Source organism: Zonotrichia albicollis, chromosome 19 (assembly GCF_047830755.1).
Source record: "Zonotrichia albicollis isolate bZonAlb1 chromosome 19, bZonAlb1.hap1, whole genome shotgun sequence".
NCBI classification, from domain to species: Eukaryota; Metazoa; Chordata; class Aves; order Passeriformes; family Passerellidae; genus Zonotrichia; species Zonotrichia albicollis.
The window spans coordinates 7,791,778-7,818,692 of NC_133837.1; the positions used below are offsets into that span (position 1 = coordinate 7,791,778).

Genomic DNA, 26,915 nt, shown 5'->3' on the forward strand with positions numbered 1-26,915 from the left:
CTGTCCCCTCCTGGCAGGGACTTGTGCAGAGCCAGAATTTCCCCCTGATCTCCCTTTTCTGCAGGCTGAGCCCCTTCCCAGCTCCCTCAGCTGCTCCTCACAGGATTTATTCCTGCCAATAACAGGCACAGATGCTGTGCTGGATTTGAATTACACTGACAAAGGTTATTTGAGAAATTCCTGCTTGCAGGACCTGCAGAAAATGGCAAAGCAAACTGGCCTGGAGGGGCTCTTGCACTGAACCTAAAGAAGCGCCTGCTGCAGTGCTGCTGTCCCATGTCCACAGCGGTTGTATAATTTTTATTTTTTTGTCCAATCTGGCTCTGCTGCCAGGACCTTCTCCTCCAGGTGCTCTCCACCCATATGGAACTCAGCATTTACCACATGGTTTTCCCAACTTTTTTTCTCTTGCCAATCTCCACACTCATTCCTGGTCCTCTTTTGGGACACCCAGAGCACCTACATGATGTGTCCATCACACCTCTCCAGCACAGGGCACTCTACATTTCAGCCACACATTTTTCAAGCAAATTAATTGAATAATTAATCTGCTGCTCTAGGATATCTTGTTTGGAATTACAGATACTTCTGATGAATAAAGAAATCGACCCAGCAGAACTGGATTTCCTGCTCAGATACCCAGCACAGCCTGGAGTCACAAGCCCTGTGGAGTTCCTGTCTGACCATGCCTGGGGAGGAATCAAGGTACCTGATCCATAGAAATCAGCTCCCTTTATCTCCTCTAAAAACCTTTCAGAGGTCTGTGGTGTTGTGAGGTCTCCAGGATGAGGTGAGAGATGAGAATTTGACCCCATGCTCTCAGAAGGCTGATATATTATATATATATTATATATCAATCATATCATATCATATCATATCATGTATCATATCATATCGTATTATATATTACTATACTAAAGAAAGAGGAAGGATATATCAGAAGGCTTAGCAAGAACGATCATGAAAGCTCATGACTGATTCCTCAGAGTCCACACAGCTGATGGTGATTGGTCATTAATTAAAAACAATTCACATGTTTGGATAAACAATCTCCAGGCCACATTCCAGAACAGCAAAACATGGAGAAGCTGAGGCTTCTCATCTTGCCTGGTGAAGGGATTTTTCAGAAAATATCATGGTGACAAGGGTTCTTGTGGCATTTGTTGAACATATGTCTGCCTTTGAGGGGCAGCACAAAAAGGCCACAGACATGGAGAGTTCTGCAGGTCCAACACTGCTTTTGAGTATAGATTGATCTTTAGTATAGATATAATATAATGTAATGTAATATAATGTAAATCAGCCTTTTGTGAACTTGGAGTGAGATTCTCATCTCTCACCTGATCCTGAACACCTCACAAACACCACACTGCTGTTCATGAGAAGGTTTCCAGGTGTGCTGCACACCTCAGGTGTCCTCAGCCTTCATCTGATGGCCCCAGGAACTGCACAAGAGTCATTGCCTAGTAATCTGCACTAATTTTATGAATTTCAGGACTTTCTGATTGTGAATTTTGCATTATCAGATACCAAATACCTTTCAGATTGCCTTTTGTGATGACTGTATTATTGATTTTGCTATAAATAATATAGTGTCAACTTTTATTAGTGTTTGTGTTGATGTCTGTTGGTTTATTAACCTCTGAGGTTTTGGCAATTCTAGTTACTTGAGGCATGGGTTTAGTAAAATCATATTTTGTCACAGACTGCTATAATTAGGTTAATTAGTCATGGATTCTACACAGTTTATTAGCAGGCTAAAATCTCCTTTTCTTATATCAAGAAGATTAAATACTATAATAAATTGTTTCTTCAACAAAGCTTGAACAAAGTACGCTTCAGATTTATATTTCAAATTCAAAGTGAAATTTAGCATTTCTGCTAAGTTTTCACAGAAACATTGCAAATGCTCCAGCCCAAAGGACTCCTTTTGCCAGGGGGTTCTGGCCAAGATAGTGCCAGAAGAAATCAATATTGATATTTGTGGCCCATTCTGAGCCTCCCACTTTGGGCACATTAACTTCCAAGGAAACCTCATTAAATGTTGAGGGCTCTGGGCATGCAACTGGCCTTGTGTGACTTGACTTATTATTTATTGTTGGGGCTTGATTAATAATATATAGAGGCCAATAATCCTTTGCAGTTGCTTGACTGTTTGCAGCTCGTGGTGCTGGAGCATCTCATTTAGGAAACTCTCATTTATGATTTAGTTTTCCAGCTTCTATCAAGTTCAGCACAAAGTTTCACAGAGCCTTTTGCTGTAACTGTGTGCCAGGGAAGTTTGGTATTCACCCCTGGATGAAGAAATCCTGGCCAGAAGGAGGTGGTTTGTAGGGAAAGGGAATAGCTTTAATTATATCTGCTGAGAGATCTGGGAAAACAGGCACATTTCAGGCTCTTTGGTGCTTCTTTAAAGCTGAAACAGGAATTGAATTCAAGCTAAAGGCTGAGGAGAGCTGCTCTGAGCTTGGTTCTGTTCATCAGTGAGATGTGTGGGAGGCAATGGCACCTGTGGAGGAGCTTTGCCTGGCTCTGGAGCAGGGGAGGTGTTAGAAAGGGCACAGTCATTGCCTCGGTGCCAGCCCTGCCTCTGGGTTACTGAATATTAGCTGAGAGCAGGAAGGGCACAGAGTTCTGTCATTTAATTAAAGCAGTGCCTTTGCTGAGCCCCTGCCTTTGGTGCTCAGTGGAGCTGGTCATTTCAGTCCTAAGGCCTCTCATTTGCTGGGGCTTAGCAGCGATCCCTGGAGAAGGCAAAAGTGTTCTTTTGTTCCTATAATGAGGTTTTCTGTCTCTTTTCAATTTCCTTTATTGCAGCCTGTTGTGCTGTTCTCCCCCTCTGTGTTCCCAGAGTCTGCCTTGAAAGTTTTTATTTCTGTTGGTACTTCCGAAAGCCTTTTCTGTGTCCATGCACAGCTGGCCATGTCTCCTGGCTTGGCTGGTGGCTTCCTCACCAGGAAATGTGTGGATGCACATTGTCCATGCACAGCTGGCCATGTCTCCTGGCTTGGCTGGTGTTTTCCTCACCAGGAAATGTGTGGACACACCTTAGAGCACAGTGCTGCCGTGGTCACAGCCAGGTGCAAATGCCACTTGGGAATTCTCATTGTGTGACTGAATGAACACAGAATCCATGCAGAGATTGTCCTTTGGAGGGTGAGTGTTCTCTGAATTCATCTCTGCGTGGATGCTCTGAAGTCCTTTGAACCTTGTGTGAAGGCAGGCTGTCTTGTTGAGCTGCTCTTGGTCAGACAGCTCCTGTCATGGCTCTTCTCTGAGCATGATGGTGAAATGATGTAATTTGGTTTTAGGGTCTTTTTTTTGGGTCTTTGCTTGGTTTTTCAGACTTATGACGGTGTTCACAGGGGTCTTAGGATGAGGGAAGAGATGAGGATCTGACTCCATGTTTCAGAAGGCTTGATTTATTATTTTATGATATATATTATATTAAAACTATACTAAAAGAATAGAAGAAAGGATTTCATCAGAAGGCTAGCTAAGAATAGAATAGGAAGGAATGATAACAAAGGCTGTCTGAGCCAGCTGGATTGTGATTGGCCATTAATTAGAAACAACCACATGAGACCAATCACAAATGCACCTGTAGCATTCTACAGCAGCAGATAATAATTGTTTACATTTTGTTCCTGAGGCTTCTCAGCTTTTCAGGAGGAAAGATCCCAAGGAAAGGATTTTCAGAAAAGATGTCTGTGACATAGACTGTACCCAGATTCAGCAGTGAGATGAGCCAGCAGTTGTTTGCTGCCCTGAGTGCACACAGTAAAACTCCCGTGAGCTCCCAAACCAGAGCCACCTGCAGGGTCCTGCCCTGCTCATGCCCAGCCATTTCCTGAGAGCAGGAGAGTCCACCCAAACCAAGGCTGAGCCAGGAGGACAGAGCTGGGAAATTGTGAGGCTCACCCTGAGCTGTGCCTGGCCACCTCCTGGAGGAGCAGATCAGCAGGGAGGGAGCAGCACCTTCCCCTTGCTGTGCTGGGCTCTGAGACCCACAGCAGGAACTCCTGCAGCCCATGTCTGAGCCAGCCTTACTCTGCAGGTGTGGGTTTAGGGCTGAGTTTAGAGCCTGGCTCAGGCACAGCCTCACACAGGGCACAGTCCCACCTTCTGCCCACACCAGGGGTGTTCCAGGCGTGCAGCAGAGCCTGGGTGTGTGCCTGGCACAGACCCCCTGAGCATCCTCTGGGCCAGCTGGGCTCTTCTCCAGCTTCTCCACTTCTGATGGAGCCACTGGCTGTGCCCTCGTGGTCTTCAAAACCAAAACTTTTTGGTTTTGGCCCTAACCAGGAGGTGAGGGCAGTTCTGAGGCTGTTCCCTGGGACCCCAGGATGCCAGGCTCTCCCAGCTCCAGCTCCTCCACGGTCCCCTGTGGCTCCTCGTGGTGCACGTGGCTGTCCCCATGTCTGGCTGTTCCCTGGAGCTGGAAATGTGCATTTCCCCAGCCTGATTTCCTTTGTGACATTTCCTGCAGTGCCTCTTCAGTGCTGAATGCAGATGTGTCCCATGGGATGAGTGCAGTGAGTTAATGCACAGCAGGAGTACACCTGGCCAGCCTGGATTACTTCTTATCCCAATCATCTCCCTCATCTTTTTCTGAAGAGGAAGAATTTTCATTATGTAGATATGAAAACCCCACTGAAAGGGCATTGTTTAATAGATGTGATGTTGAATAATGAGCTCTAAATACTGAATTCAGCTTTCGAGGAGGAGAACAGCCCTAGACAAAGTCGTATATTAACTCCATATTTATAATTTTGCAGAATGCAGATGATAAGATTGTGTATGTGGCTTAGGAGATAAAATACCAAATCATATCTTTTGCATTTAAGAAAACTGGATTGGATTATTTTTTTTGGACAAAAAAAAAAAAATCTCTCTTCCAACTTTCACTTCTTGCACTTTTTAGATGAGGAAATTTTTCATTCTTCTCCAAGATTCATTGTGGCACAATCTGCTGCATACATTGTGCTCTCTGTGCATATGCAATGTCCTTTGATCAGGCTGGTCAGACAGGAAAGGCTCGCAGCTCACAGCTTCCCTCCTACATTCAGGATTATTATTATGCAAGAAAATCATAGTCTTAATTAAATATCTTCCATTAACTCAGTTCTTCAGATGTAAAGCCTTTTGGAGCATCTTTGATAGAAAACATTGATTGTGACACTTCAATGGGAATTTATCTGCTCTCATCTAGAAGTTTCCTAAGGACATTCTTCTGTCCTCTGTATCAAGTCTCAGAGAAATATTCCCAATGTCTCACAGAAATGCTACTTGAGAAGGTTTTACCTTTTTTTTCCCCTTTTCTTTTCTAACCTGCTGGCTAACGATCTGATGCTTATCTGAAATATGGCACAGATTGTGATCGCATCAAATATTTAAGGACGCACTTTGTCGGTTTGATTGCAGAGTGGAAATTGAGTTTTTCTGGATGCTCTAAGCCTCTGTCTTTCCCTCTCAATCCTCCCTGACACAAAGCCTGCTGTCAGCTGAGCATTTGGAGTGTAAAAGCCTCTTCACCCTCTAAATGGGAGGAAAGAGAAATAATGGCTGCATCCTGCCCTTGGGTCACACCAGAGGGGCTGGAAAACTGGGAAGAGCCCTGGGGGTGCTGGAGACAGAGGCTGTGCATGAATCCAGGTGTGCCCAGGTGGGAAAGGGGCCAGTGGCACCTGGGCTGTGGCAGCAGTGCCAGGGCAGTGCCCATCCCCTGTGCTGGCACTGCAGGAAGGACATTGAGGGGCTGGACTGTGTCCAGGGAAGGAAACAGAGCTGGGGAAGGGGCTGGAGCAGCTGAAGGAGCTGGAAAGGAGCTCAGCCTGGAGAAAAGGAGGCTCAGGGGGGACTCTGTGGCTCTGCACAACTCCTGCCAGGAGGGGACAGCCAGGGGGAAGCTCTGCTCCCAGGGAACAGGGACAGGAGGAGAGGGAGCAGCCATGTAGATGTGGCATTTGAGGTCCTTTTTAACCTAAACAATTCTCTGATTCAGTGCTGGAGGACCTGTTGGAGCTCCTCAGTGTGTGCCAGAGCCCACTCCCTGGTTCCTTTCCCTGGCTGTGGCGGTTCACATGAGGAGCTCTGGAGATTGCAGACCCAGTGCTCAGCTCACCTCTGACTGGCAGTGACCTCTGGAACCCTGGGGGTAAAACCAGCGCTTTCCCTGGGTTGGGGAACATTAAATGGCATTTTTGGAGGCTCTCATGGCCTGTGTTTGGTTCCCACAATGTGAGCTCAAAGCAGCAGTGGACCCCTGTATCCCAACAGGAGCCTGGGGCCTTCACTCAGGCACCTGAAAACACAACTGTGAGAAGAGACTAAAGAAAGGGGAAAAGTTATGTCTGAGGACCTCAAAACTGAGACCCAGGAAGGTCTGATCTCCAAGAGATTCCTCTGGAAGGGAAAAAGCATTTGGCTCCCTATGTCAGTAAAGAGAAGAAATATGCAGGAAATATTCACAGCAGGCAGTGGACCTTGAGAGCTTTCCAGCAAGGGACACCGGGAGCAGCTGCCCCAGCTGAATTCTTGCAGAAAATGAGACATAGTTTCTCTTTCAGTTTGGCTGTGTGTTGGCCCATCTGGGATTTATAACAACCAAATCCAGGGAAGTTTTTAGAAATCCACAAGTACCATCCTTCAGCTGCCCTGGGGGTCCCATGCCTGGCTTATGGTTCTGGCTGTGTGTCCCTGATTGCTGAGAGGCACCCAAGAGTGAAGAGGAAAGATGGAAAGCACGGCTTGGGAGAACAGCCTGACTTTGCAAGGCCTGTTCTCAAACCCACTTGAACAACCTTTTTAGAAAATGCAGAGAAAATGTCAACATGAACCCATCTGGGAAACATCTCAGGCAAAATGAGGAAAACATGGTGGGTGGCTGTAAGCAATGAGAATACAAAGATTGTGACTAAGTCTCATTTCTGTTACTGACCTTTCCCATCAAGTGGAGCTGGCTCTAAGTAGGCACTGGTAGGAAGCCGATGAGAGCTGAAGCCATTGTCCCCCAATTTATGATTTTTCACTGGAAATTTTCTGAGGAAAGGTGCAGAGATCTGATCCATCACTCATCAGACTGCTTGTGATGTCCACCCTGCATGTTGTGATGCCCTGGGATCCTGCAGATAAACAGGGGGGGTTTGTACAGTGATGGGGTGAGGCTCTGCACACCTCCTGTCCCCATTACAATGTAAAAGCAGCAAGGAGGAGTTTGAAGGGAGACAGGGGCATACAGTGCCTTGAGCTTGTCAGTCAGCTTTTATGAAAGAAATAAGGAGGGTCAAAATAACATTTTTTGGATTGAAAGTTGATTGAGCTTGGCAAACCCCATCAAATCTTTATTTTCACCTTGGTAGAGATTTTTCTTATGAGTTAAATTATTCAGGTAGGGCGGCTAAACAGAAAATAACACCTTCAGTGTATGAATAATACAACCCAAAACCTAGGATGGGAGAGATTGTAAATAATCCATCATCTGCTACATTAATTCCTCTAGTTAACAGTAGTATTTAAATGGAGCAATTCATCTGCCTGTACGTCTTTTTCCTGAGTGATCCAATCTATCAATTGAAGCCAGGTGCAGCTCTGGCTCTGCCATTCTCCCAGGAGCTGTCATTTTCCAGCTGTTTGTGGGGATGCTGCTTTTCCTAAAGACTCCTGGGCCAGCTGCAGCAAATGAAAGAAAGGAATTATGAATGTTGGCTGAAATGTGCCCATGGACAGTGTAAAACCTTTACAAAGTGCTTGGGGATCACAGAATTGTGGAGTTGTTAAGGTTGGAAAAGATCTTCAAGATCCTGGAGTCCAATCTTCTCCTGAATCCCACCATGGTCACCAAACCCCACCACAAAATTCACCCATGAGCCACTCCAAACCCCTCCAGCCCACCAAGGACCTCTGTGGATCTCTGCTTAAAAACTGTGTAACTCAATTCATAAATTCCACAGCTCCTTAATTCTGCAAGTGCAATCGTGACTAATCATCAGGATTTAATCATCTCACCGATTATTAAAACTGGGAGAATATTAAATATAATTTCTTCCCAGTGTTGGCAGGTTGTGTGATTTTTATAGAGACATGTTTGATGTTCAGTGTGTTCCCTACAGAACATAATTTTTTAAAGCAGAGGCACAAGTTTTTTTTTTTAAAGAAAAGCAAGATATATTATAAAAACTGATATAACCTGAAGCCTCAAATGATAATGATAGATTTTACAAAACCCCTCAAATTCCTTTATTTTGTATTCCTTCTGTTCTTTTAAAACTCAGTCCCATGGCTGCTGGGGAGGGTGGTTATAGACTTAAATGATAATGATAGATTTTACAAAGACCCTCAAATTCCTTTATTTTGATTTCCCTCTGTCTTTTAAAACGCAGTCCCATGGCTGCTGGGGGGTGGTTACAGACTGGGTGTTGGGAGTGTTCTGGCAGCTCTGCCTTTACTGGCTGTGTTTTATTTTCACCCTTTTTCTGTCAGTACAGGGCTCAGCAATGAGGTGATTTTGCCCTGCCTTGCCCCAGAGCTGTTCTCTATCCAGGTGATTCTAAGGATGGCTGTTTTTATTATAGAAATATTTTAAAATGCAAAACAATCTCTTTTTTTAAAATGATAATTCCTTTTGGAACTGAGGAGAAGAAAACACTGTGTTAATATATGTGTTTGGGGTTTTTAAGATTTTAATCTTGTGAAGCAACACCTCAACTTGAGGCCAGTTTGAGCAGATGGCTTCCTTAGAACAGTTGCCTTTAGTGATCAGAGCAAGTAATAAATGTCCAGAACTTGTTGTGCTGTGTCTGGCAGCAGGAGATTCCTCGTGTGCAGCAGCAGTGGCAGCAGCCTTGGGGAGCTGTTCTCTTCTCCACAGGCTCCTCTGCATTCTCAGGGTTTCCTCTCCCCCCTGGGTGTCCTCCCTGTCCCCCCAGATGTTGTCCCCACAAAGATCCCCCCATTCCCTCAGATCCTTGGTGTGTGTGGAGTCTATGGTGGCATTCAGGATTCCTGTCCTGGAGCCAGTGCCTGATCCTTGCTGTGTTTCCTGCAGCTGTGGGGGATTGGGAGAGCTCAAATGGGGATGTGTGAACCCCAGGGAGCTGCTGAGGCTCCAGTTCCACAGAAATGCTGCTTCTCACTCAGACTAGGAGCTGCCAGAGGAAGCTGAAGTGATAAAGCAACTTGTCTGTGACTCACTGGATGGAAAACCACTTTCTCTGAGAAGATGGTGTGTGATGGCGTTCACAGGGGTCCCAGGATGAGGAAGAGACGAGGATCTGACTCCATGTTTCAGAAGGCTGATTTATTATTTTATGATATATATTTACATTAAAACTATACTAAAAGAATAGAAGAAAGGATTTCATCAGAAGGCTAGCTAAGAATAGAATAGCAAAGAATGATAACAAAGGTTTGTGGCTCAGGCTTTGTGTCTGAGCCAGCTGACTGTGACTGGCCATTAATTACAAACATCCAACATGGGCCAATCACAGATCCACCTGTTGCATTCCACAGCAGCAGATAATGTTTACACTTTGTTCCTGCGGCCTCTCAAATTCTCAGGGGGAAAAGTCCTAAGGAAAGGATTTTTCATAAAAGATGTCTGCGACAATGGAGGATCCTCTCCCTGACATGGTGTAAACAGCCCTGTTTTGCTGGAAAAGTCTCATTTTGAGATATAAACTCAAGCCCCTGCTGTTTCCAGCCACCAGAGGTGATCACAGTGTGGGCTGCAAAGACAAGAGCTTGAGTCCTCCAGCCCTTTGGATAATTTTCTATTTTGACCAATATTTTTAGTCTCCCTCAATTTCCATGACAACTCTTAAGTGACAAAAGTACTTTTCATTATGTGGACAGAAATAGATACCCTGCACAGGTAGATGTGCAGTTCCCATCTGCTGCCCCAATGTACCACTCCTGCCTGGGAACAGGGATCCTTTAGTGCTGGGCTAAGTTGCTTGGAAAAATTCACTACAGGGGTATTGAAAAGCAATTAATATTCACAGAAAGATTACTGATCTAGAGACCTTTCACTCCTCTGGCTTTTAAATAGAAGCATCTCCCATTCATACCATCACTCCTAATAAATGCTGTTAACATTGTTGACTAATGACAATTTTAGTGTTTATTTATATAATACAGAGGTTTTATTTGCAATTAGAGTTTTCATGATTCTGCAGTATGTTGTTTAGGGAGAGAGAGAGACCATCATTCCTGATTACGTCTGTCATTTAGACAGAAAAAAGCAATTTTTCAGAGTCTTCCTTGTTAACATAAGCCAAGAGACTTCTCGAAGCAGCAGCAGCCAAAGTTCTGAAGTGATATTTTAAGTAAATCACGTCAAAAGTCAACAGTGAGAAGATGTTTTATATAAGCAATTGCACTGAGAATTCCCCGAATTCAACATTTGCCATTGTGTTCCGCTCAGCCATGAGAGGTGCTCTGAATACATTTCCTGCTGCAGGGCCAAGGGCTTGGCAGGTCAGAACTTGTGCCATCATTCCTGGGGACTTCAGTTTCTCATGTTTGGTGCTCTGGTTTCTGGGTTTTTCACAGAAATCAGGATAGGGAGCTGAATTTGGAGCGAGTCCTTCTGTCGCTGACATTTCTCCTTGTTAGTGCAAATCCACACATGGAAACAGCAGCTGTTGGATCACTCCTGTGCTCACAGTCTCCATGGAATTCTCTGGATCCCTGGGAATTTGGCATGGGGCTGATGCATGGAGAGGCTCCCTGGAACAGAGGCTGGGCAGAGTTAAAGGAACAAAGTGGGGATTTATTAAAAAGCCTCAAAGGATCCACCTTGGGCAGTGCAAGAGCCCAGCCAGGGCTGCACCCAAGATGGACCCAGGATGGACTCAGAGTCAGGAGTTTTCACCCTTTGATGAGTTCTGGTCCATTTCCATGCTGGGGTTCAGTGCCCAATCCCAGCTCCAGGGGATGCAGTCCCACCCTCCCAGGTTGCTCTCCTCCATTCCCCGTTGTTTGCACTTTTTGGGGCTGGAGCTGCAGCGGTGTCCTTGGTTCTGGGGCTGGAAAAGGATTGTTCTGTGTGCCTGAGCTGTGAGGAGACCTTGCTGACACTTTCTGTGGAGTTCAGAGTTATTTCCCAATGCAGTGCAGAGCCTGGGAAATATGAAAGCTCCAAACAGGAGAGGAGAGTTGTTCCATTTTGGGGTAGTGAACAGGGCATGCCGGTTGGTGCCAAAAACTTTGATGAACCATCCAAGGAGATGGATGGTTCCAAACCATCCAACCATCTTTCCCTTCCCTGGAACCATCCAAGGAGAATGGACAAAATCTGGTCCTGATGGGTTTCTGGCCATGGTGCCAGGCTCCAGCTCCCTGGTGGAACAAAACACAAGGAGTCATTAGAGTGAGACAAATGGTTCAGAGGCACTCAGAATTGTTCTCCCTGACCTTCCTTGAATTCTTCCAGGCTCTCTCATCCATGGAGGAATTCAGAAACCTGGATCGGGACATCGAGGGCTCTGCGAAACGGTGGAAGAAGTTTGTGGAGTCTGAGTGTCCAGAGAAGGAGAGGTTCCCCCAGGACTGGAAGAACAAGTCAGCCCTGCAGCGCCTGTGCATCCTGCGTGCCCTGCGGCCCGACCGCGTCCCCTGCGCCATCAGGTGGGGCTGGGGCACCCCTGGGGGCAGCAGGAGGAGCTCAGGGGGGTGCTGGGATTTGGGACTGTCAGAGCATTTTTAGCATGGGAATTCTGCAGCGTGGTTTCCTATCAGGGGTCTTGAATGAGCCCAGTGAGGGTGGGAGGCAGCAGCACAGGGTGCCCAGAGCAGCTGGGGCTGCCCCTGGATCCCTGGAATGCCAAGGCCAGGTTGGCCAGGGCTTGGGGCAGCCTGGGACAGTGGGAGGTGTCCCTGGGAAAATGGAAGTTGTCCCTGCCCATGGGATGATCCCTAAGGTCCCTTCCAGCCCAAACCATTGTGTGATTCATTGATCTCTGAACTCTGCAAGGCAATCAACACATGGGATTTAAGTGGAATTTCTTGCTTAGTGGGATCCAAGCTCCCTGCCACCACCAGGGATGGAGCAGTGTAAGGAGGGTGTGGGGCAGCCCTGCCAAGTCATAAATTGGCATCACCACACAGGTGTTACACATCTGCTGCAGTCTGAGCTCAGGAACATACATTTTAGTAACTAGATCAGTTTGAGCTTCTTTAAGACCCCAGAATAGGAGTAGAAGTAAAGAAAAGTCTTATGGAGGTTTTCTCTTTTTTTTCCCCTGTAAAATGCAAAATTTATGTTCTGCTGGTTCTGAAAGTTGTAGTGGTGAATTATGTAGTGAAAGTAACTAGGCAAGGCTAAACTTCCTGAAGTCATGCAAAAGCAACCTCCTTGTTCCAGGACAAGCTAAAGGTCTTTCACTCCATGAGGATTTGGTTTTGCCTTCCCTGGCCAATGTTTTGCCATTTCTGGGATGTCTCTCATGCTCCTGTTTCTCCAGTAGTTTATATTCCTGCACCACCTGATGTGCACACAGCAGGGTGTTTTACTCAGTGTATGAATTACATCTGTTTGTGCTTCAAGGTTCACAGAAAAGCACAGATGAGACTGAGGGAAGCTCCCTGTGGTCACTCTTATTACTTTTTTTACTAGGATAAATACTGCAGTTTATCATAACACTAATACTAAACTATCTTTTTTTCATTTCTTACTCTTATGGCTGGATTCTCCATGTGTTTCTCAGCTGAAAATACTGGTTTTCCTGTTGTTGTTTAGCTTGAGTAAAATAAGCTCTTGGAATTTTAGGTGCATTTATGCAACTCTAATTAATTTCTTTCTTACTCAGACAGCTCAGAAATAACAGTAATATCAAATTTCATCCCCTTTCCTGTTGCTCTTTTCTGAAAAGGGAATCCAAGTTCAAAAGCTTGGCTGGATATTTTTAGGGCACATCAAGCTTTTCTGTTTGCACAGGAGTATTTAAATGGGTTTTTGTATTGTTTTGTTTTGCTTCTTATCTCAAAGTGCAAACAGTAACAGTTCACTGAGCCTTCCCCAGGACTCTGGGGACTCTTCTTGAAATACAACTCAGTTATCAATATCTCAGTGTGCCAGCATGAAACACCTCACTGGTGACCATGGACATCATGACCAGTCTGTGGGTGCATTTTAGGAGTAATATTGTGCCATGGGGGATTTTAGGTGCCCTGGAATATCCCAAGCTCATTTCCAGCTGCTGTTCAAGAAGCTCTAAGCCCCTTTGTGTCCCATCTCATGTGTCCCTGCTCTGAGATGATGGTGCAGGATTTCTTTGGGATTTAAGATTATCCTAGCCTGTACAGGCTCTGGGAAATTGGGGGTTTCATCCACTCTTCCTAGCAGATCCCTGGGGATGTTTGCCCAGTCTGGTTCATTCCCTAGGCCTAAGGAACATCAGGAGAAGCCCCTGACTCACTCCTTAGAGCGTCAGGGCCAGCAGTGCACCAACAGCTGTAATTTCCTGAGAAAGGATTATCCCCTGTAAATCTCTTTTCCCCTTCAATCTTATTGAAGAACATCAGCAAAAAGCTTCTTGTAGCACTTTGTGTTTCTGAGTCCCCAAGGCACTGTTTCAAAAAGCTGAGATGTGAAGTAAAACAAGAATGTTCTGATCTTAAATCTGATGGACTTGGTTAAATTTTGTGACCTGAGCCTTTCCAGCAGCAATTTTGACCCTGAAAAATCTTCAACCAAATCTTGACCCTGAACAGAAAAATTTCAATTGAATCTTGACCCTGAACAGAAAAATCTTCTTGAAAGAGAGATACCAAAAATGTGGAAGCTTTTTTTATTTTTTTAATTGCAATCTCTTAGGTATTTCTATTCCAACTGCCTTTCAGCAGTCCTTGAAGGAGGTTCTCAGCTCTCTTAGAAAGAATTTGGCTGCCTTCAAAAGGCCTGAGTAATCCATCTGAGCTGCAGCAGCATTCCTGGGGTTTGAATATAGCATTGGTACCTTTGAATCAGTGCTCAGTGTCTGTGTCTTTGTAAAGCACTGATGTCAGGAGCTCACCCTGGGGGAATCCAGCCAGAACATTCTCCACGCACCGTGCTCTGTTCCAGCAGCTGCTGTGGAGCTGAGCCTTTCCCTGTTCACTCCTTTGAATTTTCCCTTGTCACTCTCATGCTAAGGCTCCATGCTCCAGACATTCTTAGAGCTCTTCCCTTTCAGCTTTGCAGATCAAAGCAATTGTGTAAATCATCTGGACTTTGTGTGGATGGCTGCTTCCTCTGCAAGGCTGCTTGGCTTGCACAACACGTGGCAGGTGCTTGTATCTTGTACCTTAACTCATCTCTTCCCTCCTGAGATTCCTGAGTCAGAGCTTGTATTGTGCTTCTGAATGCAGCTCCCACTCCTCTCCCTTCCTATTCCCTTTGTCTGCCAGGAGCTGCTGTCTCCTGTGGCATCCCAGTCCTGCACAGAGCACCAGGCATTGCTGCTGAGGGACAGCCCAGCCTACAGAGCCTCTCCACAATCATTTCCTGCTCATTTTCCTCATTTCAGTTTCTAAATCATTTGAAGGATCAAAGTGAAAACTAATTGCAGGACAAGACATGTGAGGAGAGGCTGAGGGAGCTGGGAAGGGGCTCAGCCTGGAGAAAAGGAGGATCAGAGGGAACTTCTGACTTTGCACAGCTCCTGACAGGAGGGGACAGCCAGGGGGTCAGGCTGTGCTCCAGGGAACAGAGACAGGACCAGAAAAAACAGCCTCAAGTTGCACCAGGAGAGGTTTAGATTGAATATTAGGCAAAACTTTTCCAGTTGAAGGGTTATCAAACCCTGGCAGTGCTCAAAAGGGGATGGGACACTTGAGGACATGGCTTAATGGTGAACACAGTGGTGCTTGACAGTGGTCACACTTGATAACCTTGGGAGTCTTCTCAAACCTTAATTCTGAGATTCCATCATAATTAATTGATATTCACAGGAGAATCTGCATTTCCTGAACAAACTGGGTTTTTTTGTGGTTTTTTTTTTTTTTCCTCTGGCAGAGATTTTGTAGAAGAAAAACTGGGCAGCAAATATGTGGTGGGGAGATCCCTGGATTTTGCAACAACCTTTGAGGAGTCAGGGCCTGGCACCCCCATGTTTTTTATCCTGTCCCCAGGAGTGGACCCACTGAAGGATGTGGAGAAGCATGGTAAATCAATCCTGTCCCCAGGCACAGCACAGCATTGCTATTTATCTGCTGCATTATTATCTTAGCACGACATGCCTGTTTTGTTTGGGTTTTTTTTCCCTCATCTCTTTGTAGATAATGAAGTAATTTGTTAAAAATAGATAATTGTGAGAGGATGCAATGGGATTTTGCTTTGGTTTTATTGTTTTTCTTAAAGTTTTTTTTTGGATTTTCATCTGAAGTTTAATTTAAACTTGTGTTTTTCCTGCCCTGCCTGGATTCCCAGTGTGGTTCACAGTGCAGGGGTCTCTGAGTTGGGTTTGTGCACAACCTGTAATTTACGTCAGAGATCTCTCTCACGCTGCCAGATGCTTGTTGCCAAGAAAGGTTGAACCAGAGGACCCTTGAGGTCCCTTCCAACCTGCTAATCTATGATTTTATGGTCACTAAAAATAAGCAACAGCTCCCTGTAACAGATTGTTGCTTTGTGGCAAAGTTTCCAGCTTTCCTGCCATCCTCCCTGAGCTGATTTCCATGTGGATGCTCAGCTGTGGAGCTGTCAGCTGGGTCCAAAGGGCCTTCTGTGAGATGCCTCCCTGGGAAGGCACTGATGCCCCTGTCCCCAATGGCTGCAGCCTCTGCTGTGCTCCAAAGCTGCCCTTGTGTGGAATTTACTCTGGGTCTTGGCTCCACTCTGGAAAAATTCTCATTTTCAGCCTGAATGTCCCTCTGGAGCAGAGGAGTCTGATGCCTTTGGGGCTGAACAGGACAAAACATCATCCAGGCTGGCACAATGACTTGTGCTTTCCTTTTCCTGTCCACAATGCACCCAAAATAATGTTTCAGTGAGCCTTTACCAACATGGCCAGGAGCAGCTGTCAGAGCTGTTAAACTTTGCTCATTCTGGGGAATTCTTGGGCTCAGCTTTGCATTTCAAGTTCTTTCTGCCCCCAAAGCAGGTATGATTACTGGAAATTGAAGGGACACCCCCAAAAGAAGCTCCTGTGGTGTCTCTGGCTTCCCTTTGGAGCCACCTTGGTGATTCTGTCTCTCCCTGTTATTTCCTTGTAAGGGAAATGAAGCACTAAAATCAAACCATGAGTGCTTTAATTGGAATTGTAAAGATGAGTGTAGCTGAGCACCTGGGGTTAGCCAGCCAGAAAAGTTACAGCAAGAAACAGCAAAAAGAGAAGGAATTAAATAAAATCACTGCCACAGAGCAGCTGCATTGGCCTTCCAGCTGCCTCACTGGAATTCTGCTTGTTATTAGTATTTCTCTGTCCTTCATTAGGTTTTATTAAAGTACAGGATAATTCCTGTGAATGGAAGTCAGCTTCTTGCAGATGCTGCCCACCCATGGGAGCTTTCCTTGGCATCACAGGGAGGGCTCTGCAGCAAACACTGCTGGGCTGGAAGGGCTTTGTACCCTCCCTGAGTGCCCATCCCCTCCCCTGTGCAGCCAGCAAGGAGGGAGCAGGGCAGGCTCACTGATACCCCTCTGCAGTGGAAATAATAATAATAATAATAATAATAATAATAATAATAATAATAATAATAATAATAATAATAATAATAATAATAATAATAATAATAATAATAGATGCTCATTTATTACTCATCCCCTGGCCTGGGGTGTTGCCCTGGTGTGACAGTGTTCACAGGGGTCTGAGGATGAGGGAAGAGATGAGGATCTGACTCCAGTTTTCAGAAGGCTGATTTATTATTTTATTATATATATTATATTAAAACTATACTATAAGAACAGAAAAAAGGTTCTCATCAGAAGGCTGGCTAAGAATAGAATCAGAAAGAATGATAACAAAGGTTTGTGGCTCGGGCTCTCTGTCTGAGACAGCTGACTGTGATTGGCCATTAATTAGAAACAACCACATGAGACCAATCACAGATCCACCTGTTGCATTCCACAGCAGCAGATAATCATTGTTTACATGTTGTTCCTGCGGCCTCTCAGCTTCTCAGGAGGAAAAATCCTAAGGAAAGGATTTTCCATAAAAGATGTGTGTGACACCCTGGCTCTGTGATTCGCCCCATCCCCTCTCCGGGCAGAGGATCTTGAAGACAGAGGAGAAAATCAGCAGCCTTCAAAGCTTGCAGCAGCCAGAGATGGTGAGAAACAGAGCTGGGAACTCTGAGATGTGTGGAGAGCTGTGTCCCAGGGGGAGCTGTGCTGAGGCTCAGCAGAGAGCTGGAGTTTGGAGGTTTGTTCTCCTCATGGCCATCTGTTCCCAGTCCTGCACCACAAGATGGTTCCTAAGCCTTACAAGACAAATCTTTTCTTTGCATCTCTCTGAAACCTGCCTGCTTTTGGCAGGAATTGGGAATTCAGGGCACACCATCTGCAGGAAAGCAAACCTGCTTGCAGAGATAAGTGTGGGCAATCCCCAGGGATCCCTGTGGGGATGAGTCCTGGCTCCCTGGCTGAGCCAAACCCATCCTGGGGATGTTTGTGGGGCTGTTCCCTCCTGCAGCACACTTTGGGTTTTTCTTCTGAGGTGCACAGAGCAGAGAGAGCTGGGTGTGCTGTGAGAGGAGCAGCAGGACAGACCCAAAACCTGGCCAGGAGATTTGCAGCCATGAGCACAGAAATGATCTGAGCCACTGGGATGCTCCAGAGGGAGCAGGGGAGGCTGAAGGATCATCAGAGACCAGTGAGGGGACAGGAAGGGCAGCAGGGCAGGGAATGACAGGGCTGTGGTGTTCCTGGAGAGGGGAAAATCACAGAGATGGAGCAAATCCCAGTGTCACAGACATCTTTTATGGAAAATCCTTTCCTTAGGATTTTTCCTCCTGAGAAGCTGAGAGGCCGCAGGAACAAAATGCAAACATTGATCATCTGCTGCTGTGGAATGCAACAGGTGCATCTGTGATTGGTCTCGTGGTTGTTTCTAATTAATGGCCAATCACAGTCAGCTGGCTTAGACACAGAGCCTGAGCCACAAACCTTGTTATCATTCTTTTTTTTTCTATTCTTAGCCAGCCTTCTGATGAGAACCTTTCTTCTATTCTTTTAGTATAGTTTTAATATAATATATATCATAAAATAATAAATCAGCCTTCTGAAACATGGAGTCAGATCCTCGTCTCTTCCCTCATCCTCAGACCCCTGTGGACACTGTCACATCCCAGAGCCAGGGCACCACCCCAAGGCAGGGGATGGATGATAAATGAACATCAGTGGTGAGGATGAGTGATAAATGAACATCAGTTGTGATTTCCTCTTCCCAGCACTGCAGAGTGAGCCTGCCCTGGAGGGACACTGGGATCTGTCCCAAACCACTCTTTCCCATGGGCTTTGCTGAGAAACCTGGAGGTTTTCTCTCTGCTCTCCAAGTCCCAGACACCTGGGAGGCCTTGCCTGAAGAAGCTCCCAGGGATTTTGTCCTATTCCAGCTGCCCTGTCCAAGCCCAGCTGCTGCACCCAGCCTGAATTGCAGGGGTTTTTCCCCACCCCCTGTTGTTGTTCAAACCTGGCTAATCAGCAGGAAAAAAGATTTTAATTTCTTATCACTGTAAAACGTGTTTTTACACCAAGTTGCAAGGGAATAATGTTCTTTAAACAAGAACTACTTTGTAATAAGGTACCTCTGTGGATGCTGCACTGTAATTAAAAGAGTTTGGGGGAAGCTGCTGCTGGGTGAGCACTTGGGCAAGGAGTGGGTGAGAGCCAAGAGAGGAGTGTGACAGCTGCTGTGTGAGGGTTGGGTACCTGAACTCACTCCTTGTTCCCTCCCAGGGAAGAAGCTGGGCTACACCTTCAACCACAGGAACCTGCACAACGTTTCCCTTGGGCAAGGCCAGGAGGTGGTGGCTGAACAAGCTCTGGATGTGGCTGCAAAGGAGGGACACTGGGTCATCCTCCAGGTAAGGGGCTGGGGGCCAGTCCTGCCGTCTCCCAGCTTGGTGTCCCCTCCATAAGGACACAGTGTCACCTGTGTGTCACCAGCAGCCGCCTCTGCCTGGGATCAGGCTCTGTCAGGTTGGGTTTCTCCTCCTGGAGCTAGTGGTGGGCAATTTGAAGAAATTTGTAGAGAAAATTTGAAGAAATTAGCAAATTTCAGCCTCCCAGGCAGATTAGTCCCTTCACCTACCCAGGGAAGCAAGAGCTGTGTGGTTGTGTAACTTAAATCAGTATTTCCCTGTCGTGGTTTTAGTCCCCTCACAAAAGAACAATTTTAGTGTGTGCATATCTGGACTGTCTGGGAAGGAAGAGACAACTTGAAGGAACTAAGCAGGGCCTCCCAGGCAGATTTTGTCTCTTCAACTACCCAGGGAAGCAAAGGGGAACACAGCAAAGGCTGTGAGGTTGTGCAACCTAAGTTTGCACCTCCCTGTCATGGTTTTGGTCCTTCCACAAAATGACTGAAAACCTCAGTGCAAAAGGTAAAGCTGAGTTTTATGCTTTGCTTGCTAAATACAATGCCACACCTTCTCCAGGAGGAGATGAATGGGCCAAAGTACAATTTTATTAATGCTGAAATCCCCTCTGTGTTGTTTCTGCACTCTGAGATCAGTTAAGGAATAACCCCACTTGTACTGGTGGATTATGACAAGTGTGCAGTGCAGGAACCTGTTCCACCCTTTCTTGTTCCTTTGTTTGCTCCATGACTGAATGAAGAGCTCTGTCCTGAGAGCCCTGGGCTCTTCCTCTGCCCCTGAACTTCAGAGAGCACAGAGGGACCACTCAGAGAGGGAATTCTGCAGTGGGGCTGGCTCCCCTGGGTGCCATTCACATACTCTGAACAGAGAGAGACAGAATTCCCTCCCAGGACTTCTCCTGGAGAAGGCAGAGACAAAATTCCTTCACAGGATTTTTCCTAGCAAAGGCAGAGACAAAATTCCCTCTCCCAGGATTTCTCCTGAGAAAGGCAGTGAGAAGCACAGAGGGAGAGGAGAAAACAATTCTTATCTCTACTTGCTGTTCCTGTTGTTTTTGCACATGTGAAATGTGTAATGGAGATTGTTCACTTAGAGGGATTTGTTAAATGGACACTGGTGAGGGTTTTTTTGGACTGATTGGCCAATGGGGTCAAAGCTGTGTTGTGATTTTTGGGGACAGTCATGGCTTTTTCTTTAGTATAGTATAGTATAGTAGTAATAATAATAATAATAATAATAATAATAATAATAATAATAATAATAACTATATTATTATATACTATACTAAAGTATTATTAATAATAAATTATTATATACTATACTAAATAATACTATAATATTAATAATAATAGTATTATTATTAATAATATTATAGTATTATCATAGTATAATATAGTATTAGTGTTATATAGTTTAGCTTAATAAAGTTATATACTTTATTCAGCCTCCTGAATCAGGGGGTCAGATCTCACTATTTCCTACCTTGAGGATGCCCTGCATCAGTACCCCTGAGCATCCCAAACCAGGGAAATGCTGCCAGGTCCCATCACAGCCCCACAAAACCCCTCAGAGCCTCTGGGGTATGGGGGGAGCTCTGTCTCTGTCAGGGGCTCTCTGGAGTCCCTCATTCAGGGAGGGTTTGGTTTTGCTGATGTGCACTCAGTGATGTCAGCTCTCATTACAGGTTTTGGGAACCCCTCTGATTTCCTTGATGTGGATTATATAAACTTCCATTATCACTGAATTGTTTGCATAAAATTAGATTAAGACAAAGATCTGAGCCCTGATCTGAGCCCTCAGGCCTGGTTATGAATTGAAATTAAATAACCTTGATATTTTGATCCTAATTTTTGCCTTTTTTTTTTTTTTTTTTTGCAAGCTCCCTCTGAGGTAAACAATGCTGAGCTCCTCTAGAGCTTTTAATATACAGAGGGCTGCAATCCTGGCATCTGCCTTTGAGGTGGTGCAGATGGAAATGTACAGCCTTTTGAGCCGTTCAGTAATGCAGAGTGAAAAGTTATTTTCTACAGTGCTGGTGTGCTGCTGTAAAGGATCTGTCAGCAGTGCCAGGCCCCATGTGCTGTTTCAGTGCTAACAGACAAGCACTGGGGGCCTGAAGGGTTTTTATTGCATCCATTCCCATCTTCTCTGGTGGTCAGAGCAATCAGTAGGAGGTTAGGCAGACACTGAAGGCTGAATCAGGAGAATTCCTCCCTGGGAGGGTGCCCAGATCAGCTGGGGCTGCCCCTGGGTCCCTGGCAGTGCCCAGGGCCAGGCTGGAGCTGCCTGGGATGGTGAGAGGTGTCCTTGCCATGGAGGGGTGGGATGGGATGGGTTGATTGGGTTCTGCCATCACTCAGGGGTGGATCAGAGCAGTATTTGCCATTGGGTTTATCTAGCAAGATCTTTCCTGAGAGGCTTTGGTGACAAATGCCTCACAAACAGCTCCAGGAGTGTTTGTACAAGATCTGGAATGACACAGATGACTCAATTTACGAAAGTGCCACAGGATTTGTGGATCATTGCATTAATAATAAAAGAGAGGCCAGAACAGATCTCAGGGTAATTTTACCCAGATTAATTAAACTCATTATTTGAAGGCTGTATCCCACCCACAGCACAGTTATACCCAGGCTTCCCATTTGTTTTTGAGCAGACAAAAAGCAACTGTTAGCTTTGCTTCTGTATTTTATCATCCCTGACCAACAGCTCAGCTCACATGGAGCTCACACCCACGTTCTCCAGGACAAACATTGAGGGGATCATCTGGGTGGCTTTTGCACATGTGGCTCATTACTGGTCCTTGATTGGGACCAGGCATAATAAGAGTCACATGCTTGGAGCATTAATGAGCCAGGGAATGAGGTTTGGGAGGTTTTTGTTGGATGACAGGAGCAGGATCACTGCTGTGCTGGGAAGGGCTGTCCTAAGGCCACTTCCTCTCAGTCCTGGTGCCTTCTGACACCACAGGAGGCAAAACAAAGACAAAAACACCCTGGGAAAAGTTCCTCAGCTCACTCTGAAAATGGAGATTTTCATAAATGACTCATTTAATGAGAGAGAACAGCAGAAAGCCTCCCAGTCCTTCATTTCCATGGGAAGACAATCCCCCTCACCCAGGCAGAGCCTGGCCAGAGCTCCTGGCCCCTTCAGCACCAGTTGCTCCTGTCTGGTGACTTCAGCTTTGATGTGCTCTGGTACTGGGTGCTGCCAGATGAGTGAAGCCCACAGCTAAAATGATTCTCTACAAATACAAATGGTCCAGCTGCAGAATAGGAGCCCCTGAGGCCAAAATGCAGCTCTTTAAAGGAGCTTTTGTTACCTGAGGGCTGCAGGACAGCCCACCTCAAGCCCAGCAGCTACTCTGCTCCTTCTATTGGTGCTGAAGGGCTGAGCTTGATCTCTGAGCTCCACAAAAACCCATTTATAGCAGGTTCAGCTTTTGTGCCTCCTTAGCAGCACTTCAGAGGTTTGGAGGGCTTGGAAGCCTCTGCATTCCATTGGAGAGTGCAGGCAGAGCTCACTGCCAGCTCCTCTTGGCTCTGGGGGGCAGGAACAGCTGGGCCCACAGCTGGAGATGCTCTGTGCAGCCTGGAGAAGAGATGATTCCATCACCGTGCATGATGGGGAGTAAAGACCAGGCTCTCCCATTGGTGTCTGGTGATGGGGACAACCTGGAATTCAGGAAATTCCATTTCAATGTAAATACCATCTTTTTTTTCCCATGTGAATGACCAAACAGGGAATGGAGTTGCCTGTGGAGTTGGTGGTGTTTTCATCCCTAGACACATCCAAAAGCTCCTGGGCCTGTTCCTGGGCCACTGCACTCCCTGCCCTGCTTTGAGGGCTGGGACTGGGGGTGCCAGAGGTGTCTCCAGCCCCAGAGACTCTGAGATCTCTGCATTCCAATGCCTGTCCATGGATCTGATGTCCCTGCTGCCTGCAGGGTCCTCTGTGCATGGAGGAAGGAGCTTTGCCCTCAGCCATGAGTTAGCACCAGCTGTGTCTGCTCTGTTTCCCCCTCAGAAGCCTCTGCTGATCCAGTGGCCATCCCAGTCCCAAATGGGGTTGATCAGATTAACAGCAAAGACACAGAGAAATCTGTTTGTGTTTGTTCAGATGCATGTTTGAATGCACTGATGCAGGGAAGAGCTCAGACATTAGATATTCCCAATTTAATTGTAGTCTTCACCCATTAGCCAAAATGTCACTTCCCTCTCTTTGTGATCCAGTTAATTTAATTCTTGAGCATCTTTCCATTTTCCTAGGTTGCTGCTTCACTGAGTCAGGTTCACGGATTAAATTGAATAACAGTGAGCTCCTGGAGCAAAACTGTGTGAGATTCATCACTGTATCAGAAATCACAGAGTCCCAGGACGGGGTGGAAGGACCTCTGGAGATCATCTGGAGAGCCCTCTGCTCCAGCAGGGTCACCTGGTCCAGAGGAGGCTCCAGGATGAGCAGAGGGATGGGGCAGCTCTGCTGGGAGGAAGGGCTGAGGGCATTGGGGTTGTTCAGGTGAGGATTGCTCTGAAGTGAACTGACTGTGGCCTGAAGGGCTCTGAGAGAGCTGGAGATGGACTGTGGGCAAGGGATGGAGGGACAGGACACAGGGAATGGCTTCCCAATGACAGAGAGTGGGTTTAGATGGGATCTTATGAAGGAATTGTTCCCTGGGAGTGTGGGCAGCCCTGGCACGGGTTGTCCCTGGATCCCTGGCAGTGCCCAAGGCCAGGTTGGGCATTGGGGCTGGGAGCACCTGGGGCAGTGGGAGGTGTCCCTGGGGCCGTGGGTGGTGTCTCTGGGACAGTGGAAGGTGTCCCCTGCCCATGACAAGGAGTTGGAACTGGATGAACTTTCAGGTCCCTCCTAACCCAACCCTTTCCATGGTTCTGTGATTCTGACACCACATCCCAGGCCAGGCTGGCGGCATCTCCAGCCCATGCCATGCCCTGGGCACAGCAGTGCCCTTCCCTGTCCACTGGGGTACTCCAGCACCACACAGTGAGCAGAGGCAGGGCAGGGCTGGCTCTGGCTGTGCAGCCTGGCTGGCACAGGGGTGGAAAATCAGGGACTGTTTTCCCTGAGGTCTCCCGAGAACAAGGCTGTGTACAAACATCAGTTCTCTGCTGCAGGAGTGATTAGTGAGGAGGGCTGGAGGAGAGGTGCACTCTGGGGCAGGGCAGGGTGCCCGGGTGCTGCCAGCACAGGGAGGGGAGCCTGAGCTGCTCCGTGTCCATGTGCTGCTGTTCCTGATGGTTGCCATGGCAATGCTGACTGTGATCCGTGTTCTGCCTTGTGCAAGCACAGGGGCTCGGCAGGGAACTCCCAAAGGAAACCTCTGGGGCTCCCATGGCCCTGCACGGGCAGCCCAGCCCTGCAGCACTGCCCTGAGAGGGGATGGGATGGGATGGGATGGGATGGGATGGGATGGGTGGGGGGCATGGGATGGTCAGTGTGCATGGTCAGTGGGGAGGGTCAGAGGGGTTGGTCAGCATGCAGGAGATGATCAGTGGGATGGTCAGTGCGCAGGGAATGGTCAGTGTGCATGGTCAGTGTGCAGGGGTCTGTTCCACATTGTCCACCCTGGCTTGTTATTGATAACTGGCCCATCTCTCAGTTACTGATAACTGACACATCTCTCAGTTACTCTGAACCACGTGTTCTCATTAGATGTGTTCTTTCAGGTTTTGTTACCTGTCTGCTGAGAATTAATTTGCAAAGTTTCTTTCCAACCTGTGAATCCCTTCTGCAGCATCTCTGTCTGGCCTGGGCAGATATATTCATTTGAATTATGAATTCTTAGTACCAGCCCATGTTTGACTGCATCTATTCCTCTTTTTCATCCCTTCTATCACAAAAGGACAGGATATAAATGCACTCAATTATCACTGGACTGGAAATATTCCCTAAGTTGGCTGTTAGCAGGCAGTGATACCCACAAATAATGATCACTGGTGTCATGTCAACACAAGCAAAAGCAATTATTTTTGAGGCATCTAACACCACAAAAGCAGATGTGGGAAGAAACTACCAATTAGAGATGAAAACACTTAAGGTCAGATATGCAGACTATGATTAAACTGATACTTAATGCACGATTTTTCTTTTGATATTTTGTTGAGCTCTTTCCCAGCTTTATTAAATCTCTGTGGTGTTGGCAGGACTTTGGTTTCAGGTTTCTGTCCACTCCTTCCTCATTGTTTGATTTGTGTTTGTAGAGTGAATGGGTTGTCTGGACCCTGGGATGATCTGATCTCCCAAAATCCTGAAATCCTGAGTGCATCAGGCCAGCAGTGGTGCAGCAGCACTCCGGTGTAATTGCATTTTGCCTACTGCTCCTCACACAGTCCTTGTTTGTGAGAAAACAACTCCAGAACAATCCCTTTGCCCAGGCATCTCCTCTCATCTGATCTCTCAAAATCCTGAAATTCTGAAATCCCTTGGCCCAGGCATCTCTTCTCATCTCTCCCCACACCCCAAACTCCATCTCATCCACTCAGTGTGAGCACAACCCTAAATCACTTACTGTTCCCAGCCACATCAATCCAATTTGGGGCAGCAGAACTGGAGGCAGCAAAGTGTCAGTGGCTCCCCCCAACAGCAATTCTCTTGGCTCACCCCCTCTCTGAGAGCTGACCCATCCCTCCGGCAGGTTCAGATCCTGACAGAAGTGACAGCAGCCACCACTCTGTCGCAGCCTGAAGCACCTCAGCTTTTCCTTTCCACAGTGTTCATCCTGTTCTGCACTCCCAGCTGGGATCTGTCCATCCCTGGCTCACCTGGAAAGCCAGCAGGGGTTTCTGTCCTCACATGAGGGGTCCCTGGGTGTCCCTGTGTGGCACCAGCCCTTGGCACTCCCAGCCCAGCTCCAGCACATCCACAGCCTCAGGGAAGGGGACAGAGGTGCTGGAACAGGGCAATAATGGGATCACCACCCCTGGAAGGGCTCAAAACCCCTGTGGCTGTGGCACTGGGGACCTGGGTTCCTGCTGGGCATGCTGGTGCTGCTGGGGTGATGGATTTGCTGAGTTTAAAGCTTTTTTTTTAAAGCTTTTTTCCAGCATTAACAATTCTGTTTCTCTCTGTGACTTCCAGCTCAGCTGCACTCTGTGATTCTCTCAAGTCCCCAAACACCCTGAAGCAGTAAATTGGCAGTTTAGTTCTGTGTCACATGAAAATGCACTTCCACTTTCTTGCAGCCTGCTCTGCTCACCCTTCACACCCTCCCTCCAGCCCATCTCTGCTCTCTCCAATGGGTGAGTCCCTCCTGATGGAGTGTCTGCTTTTGTGGGAGTTAAATCCTGCAGGATTTAAGAGCGGTGGGAGTTGGGTGCTGTTTACAAGATGAAGGCCCACCATGGATTTATGGAGTGGCAAAATCCCGTTTGCAGCTTTATTCTCTGTCCCTCTGCTCTTGCATTGCCAAGCACTGAGCTGTTATTTGCAGGAAATAACTGAGAGGACTCCAAGCTATCTTCCCTGAGTGATAATAGTTAATTTTGAAGCCATCAGTGTGTGTATCTGTAGCTGGGGTTGTTTTCCTGAGTGCATTACTTTGCATCTATCACCAGTGAATTCCTGCTGCAGTGTCATTGCCAGTCACTGAGAATGATGGCATCCTCCTGCAACTCTTCACTACCAGCCTTTATTTGCAAGACTTCAAATGGCTTTGTCTTATGAGTTATTTTGTCAGCTCACCAATCATTTGCTCTTTCAGCTGCTTTTTTGATATGGAGAGGAGTTAAAACTCCATCAGTAGCCTCCTTACCCCTGTTGGCTGTGTTTTAAGTGGTTGGTAGCCTGTGAGATTTTCCCTTTTCCCTGCAGCAATACTGGTTTGGGGAAGATAAAGCGCTGGTACTGATCAAAATCCACATCTGGGGATACAGGGA

General features: G+C 46.7%; 1 protein-coding gene across 9 annotated transcripts in view; it reads left to right on the plus strand.

The window, feature by feature from the left end:
- DNAH9 (dynein axonemal heavy chain 9) overlaps positions 1–26,915 on the plus strand; it is a 147,275-nt gene that overhangs the window by 96,546 nt on the left and 23,814 nt on the right. For all 9 annotated transcript variants that reach the window (XM_074555240.1, XM_074555241.1, XM_074555242.1 and 6 more), the window contains 4 exons: positions 583–705; positions 11,435–11,628; positions 14,996–15,144; positions 18,878–19,005. In XM_074555240.1, the coding sequence (XP_074411341.1) occupies positions 583–705; positions 11,435–11,628; positions 14,996–15,144; positions 18,878–19,005 (594 nt within the window). The remainder of the gene's footprint in view (positions 1–582; positions 706–11,434; positions 11,629–14,995; positions 15,145–18,877; positions 19,006–26,915) is intronic.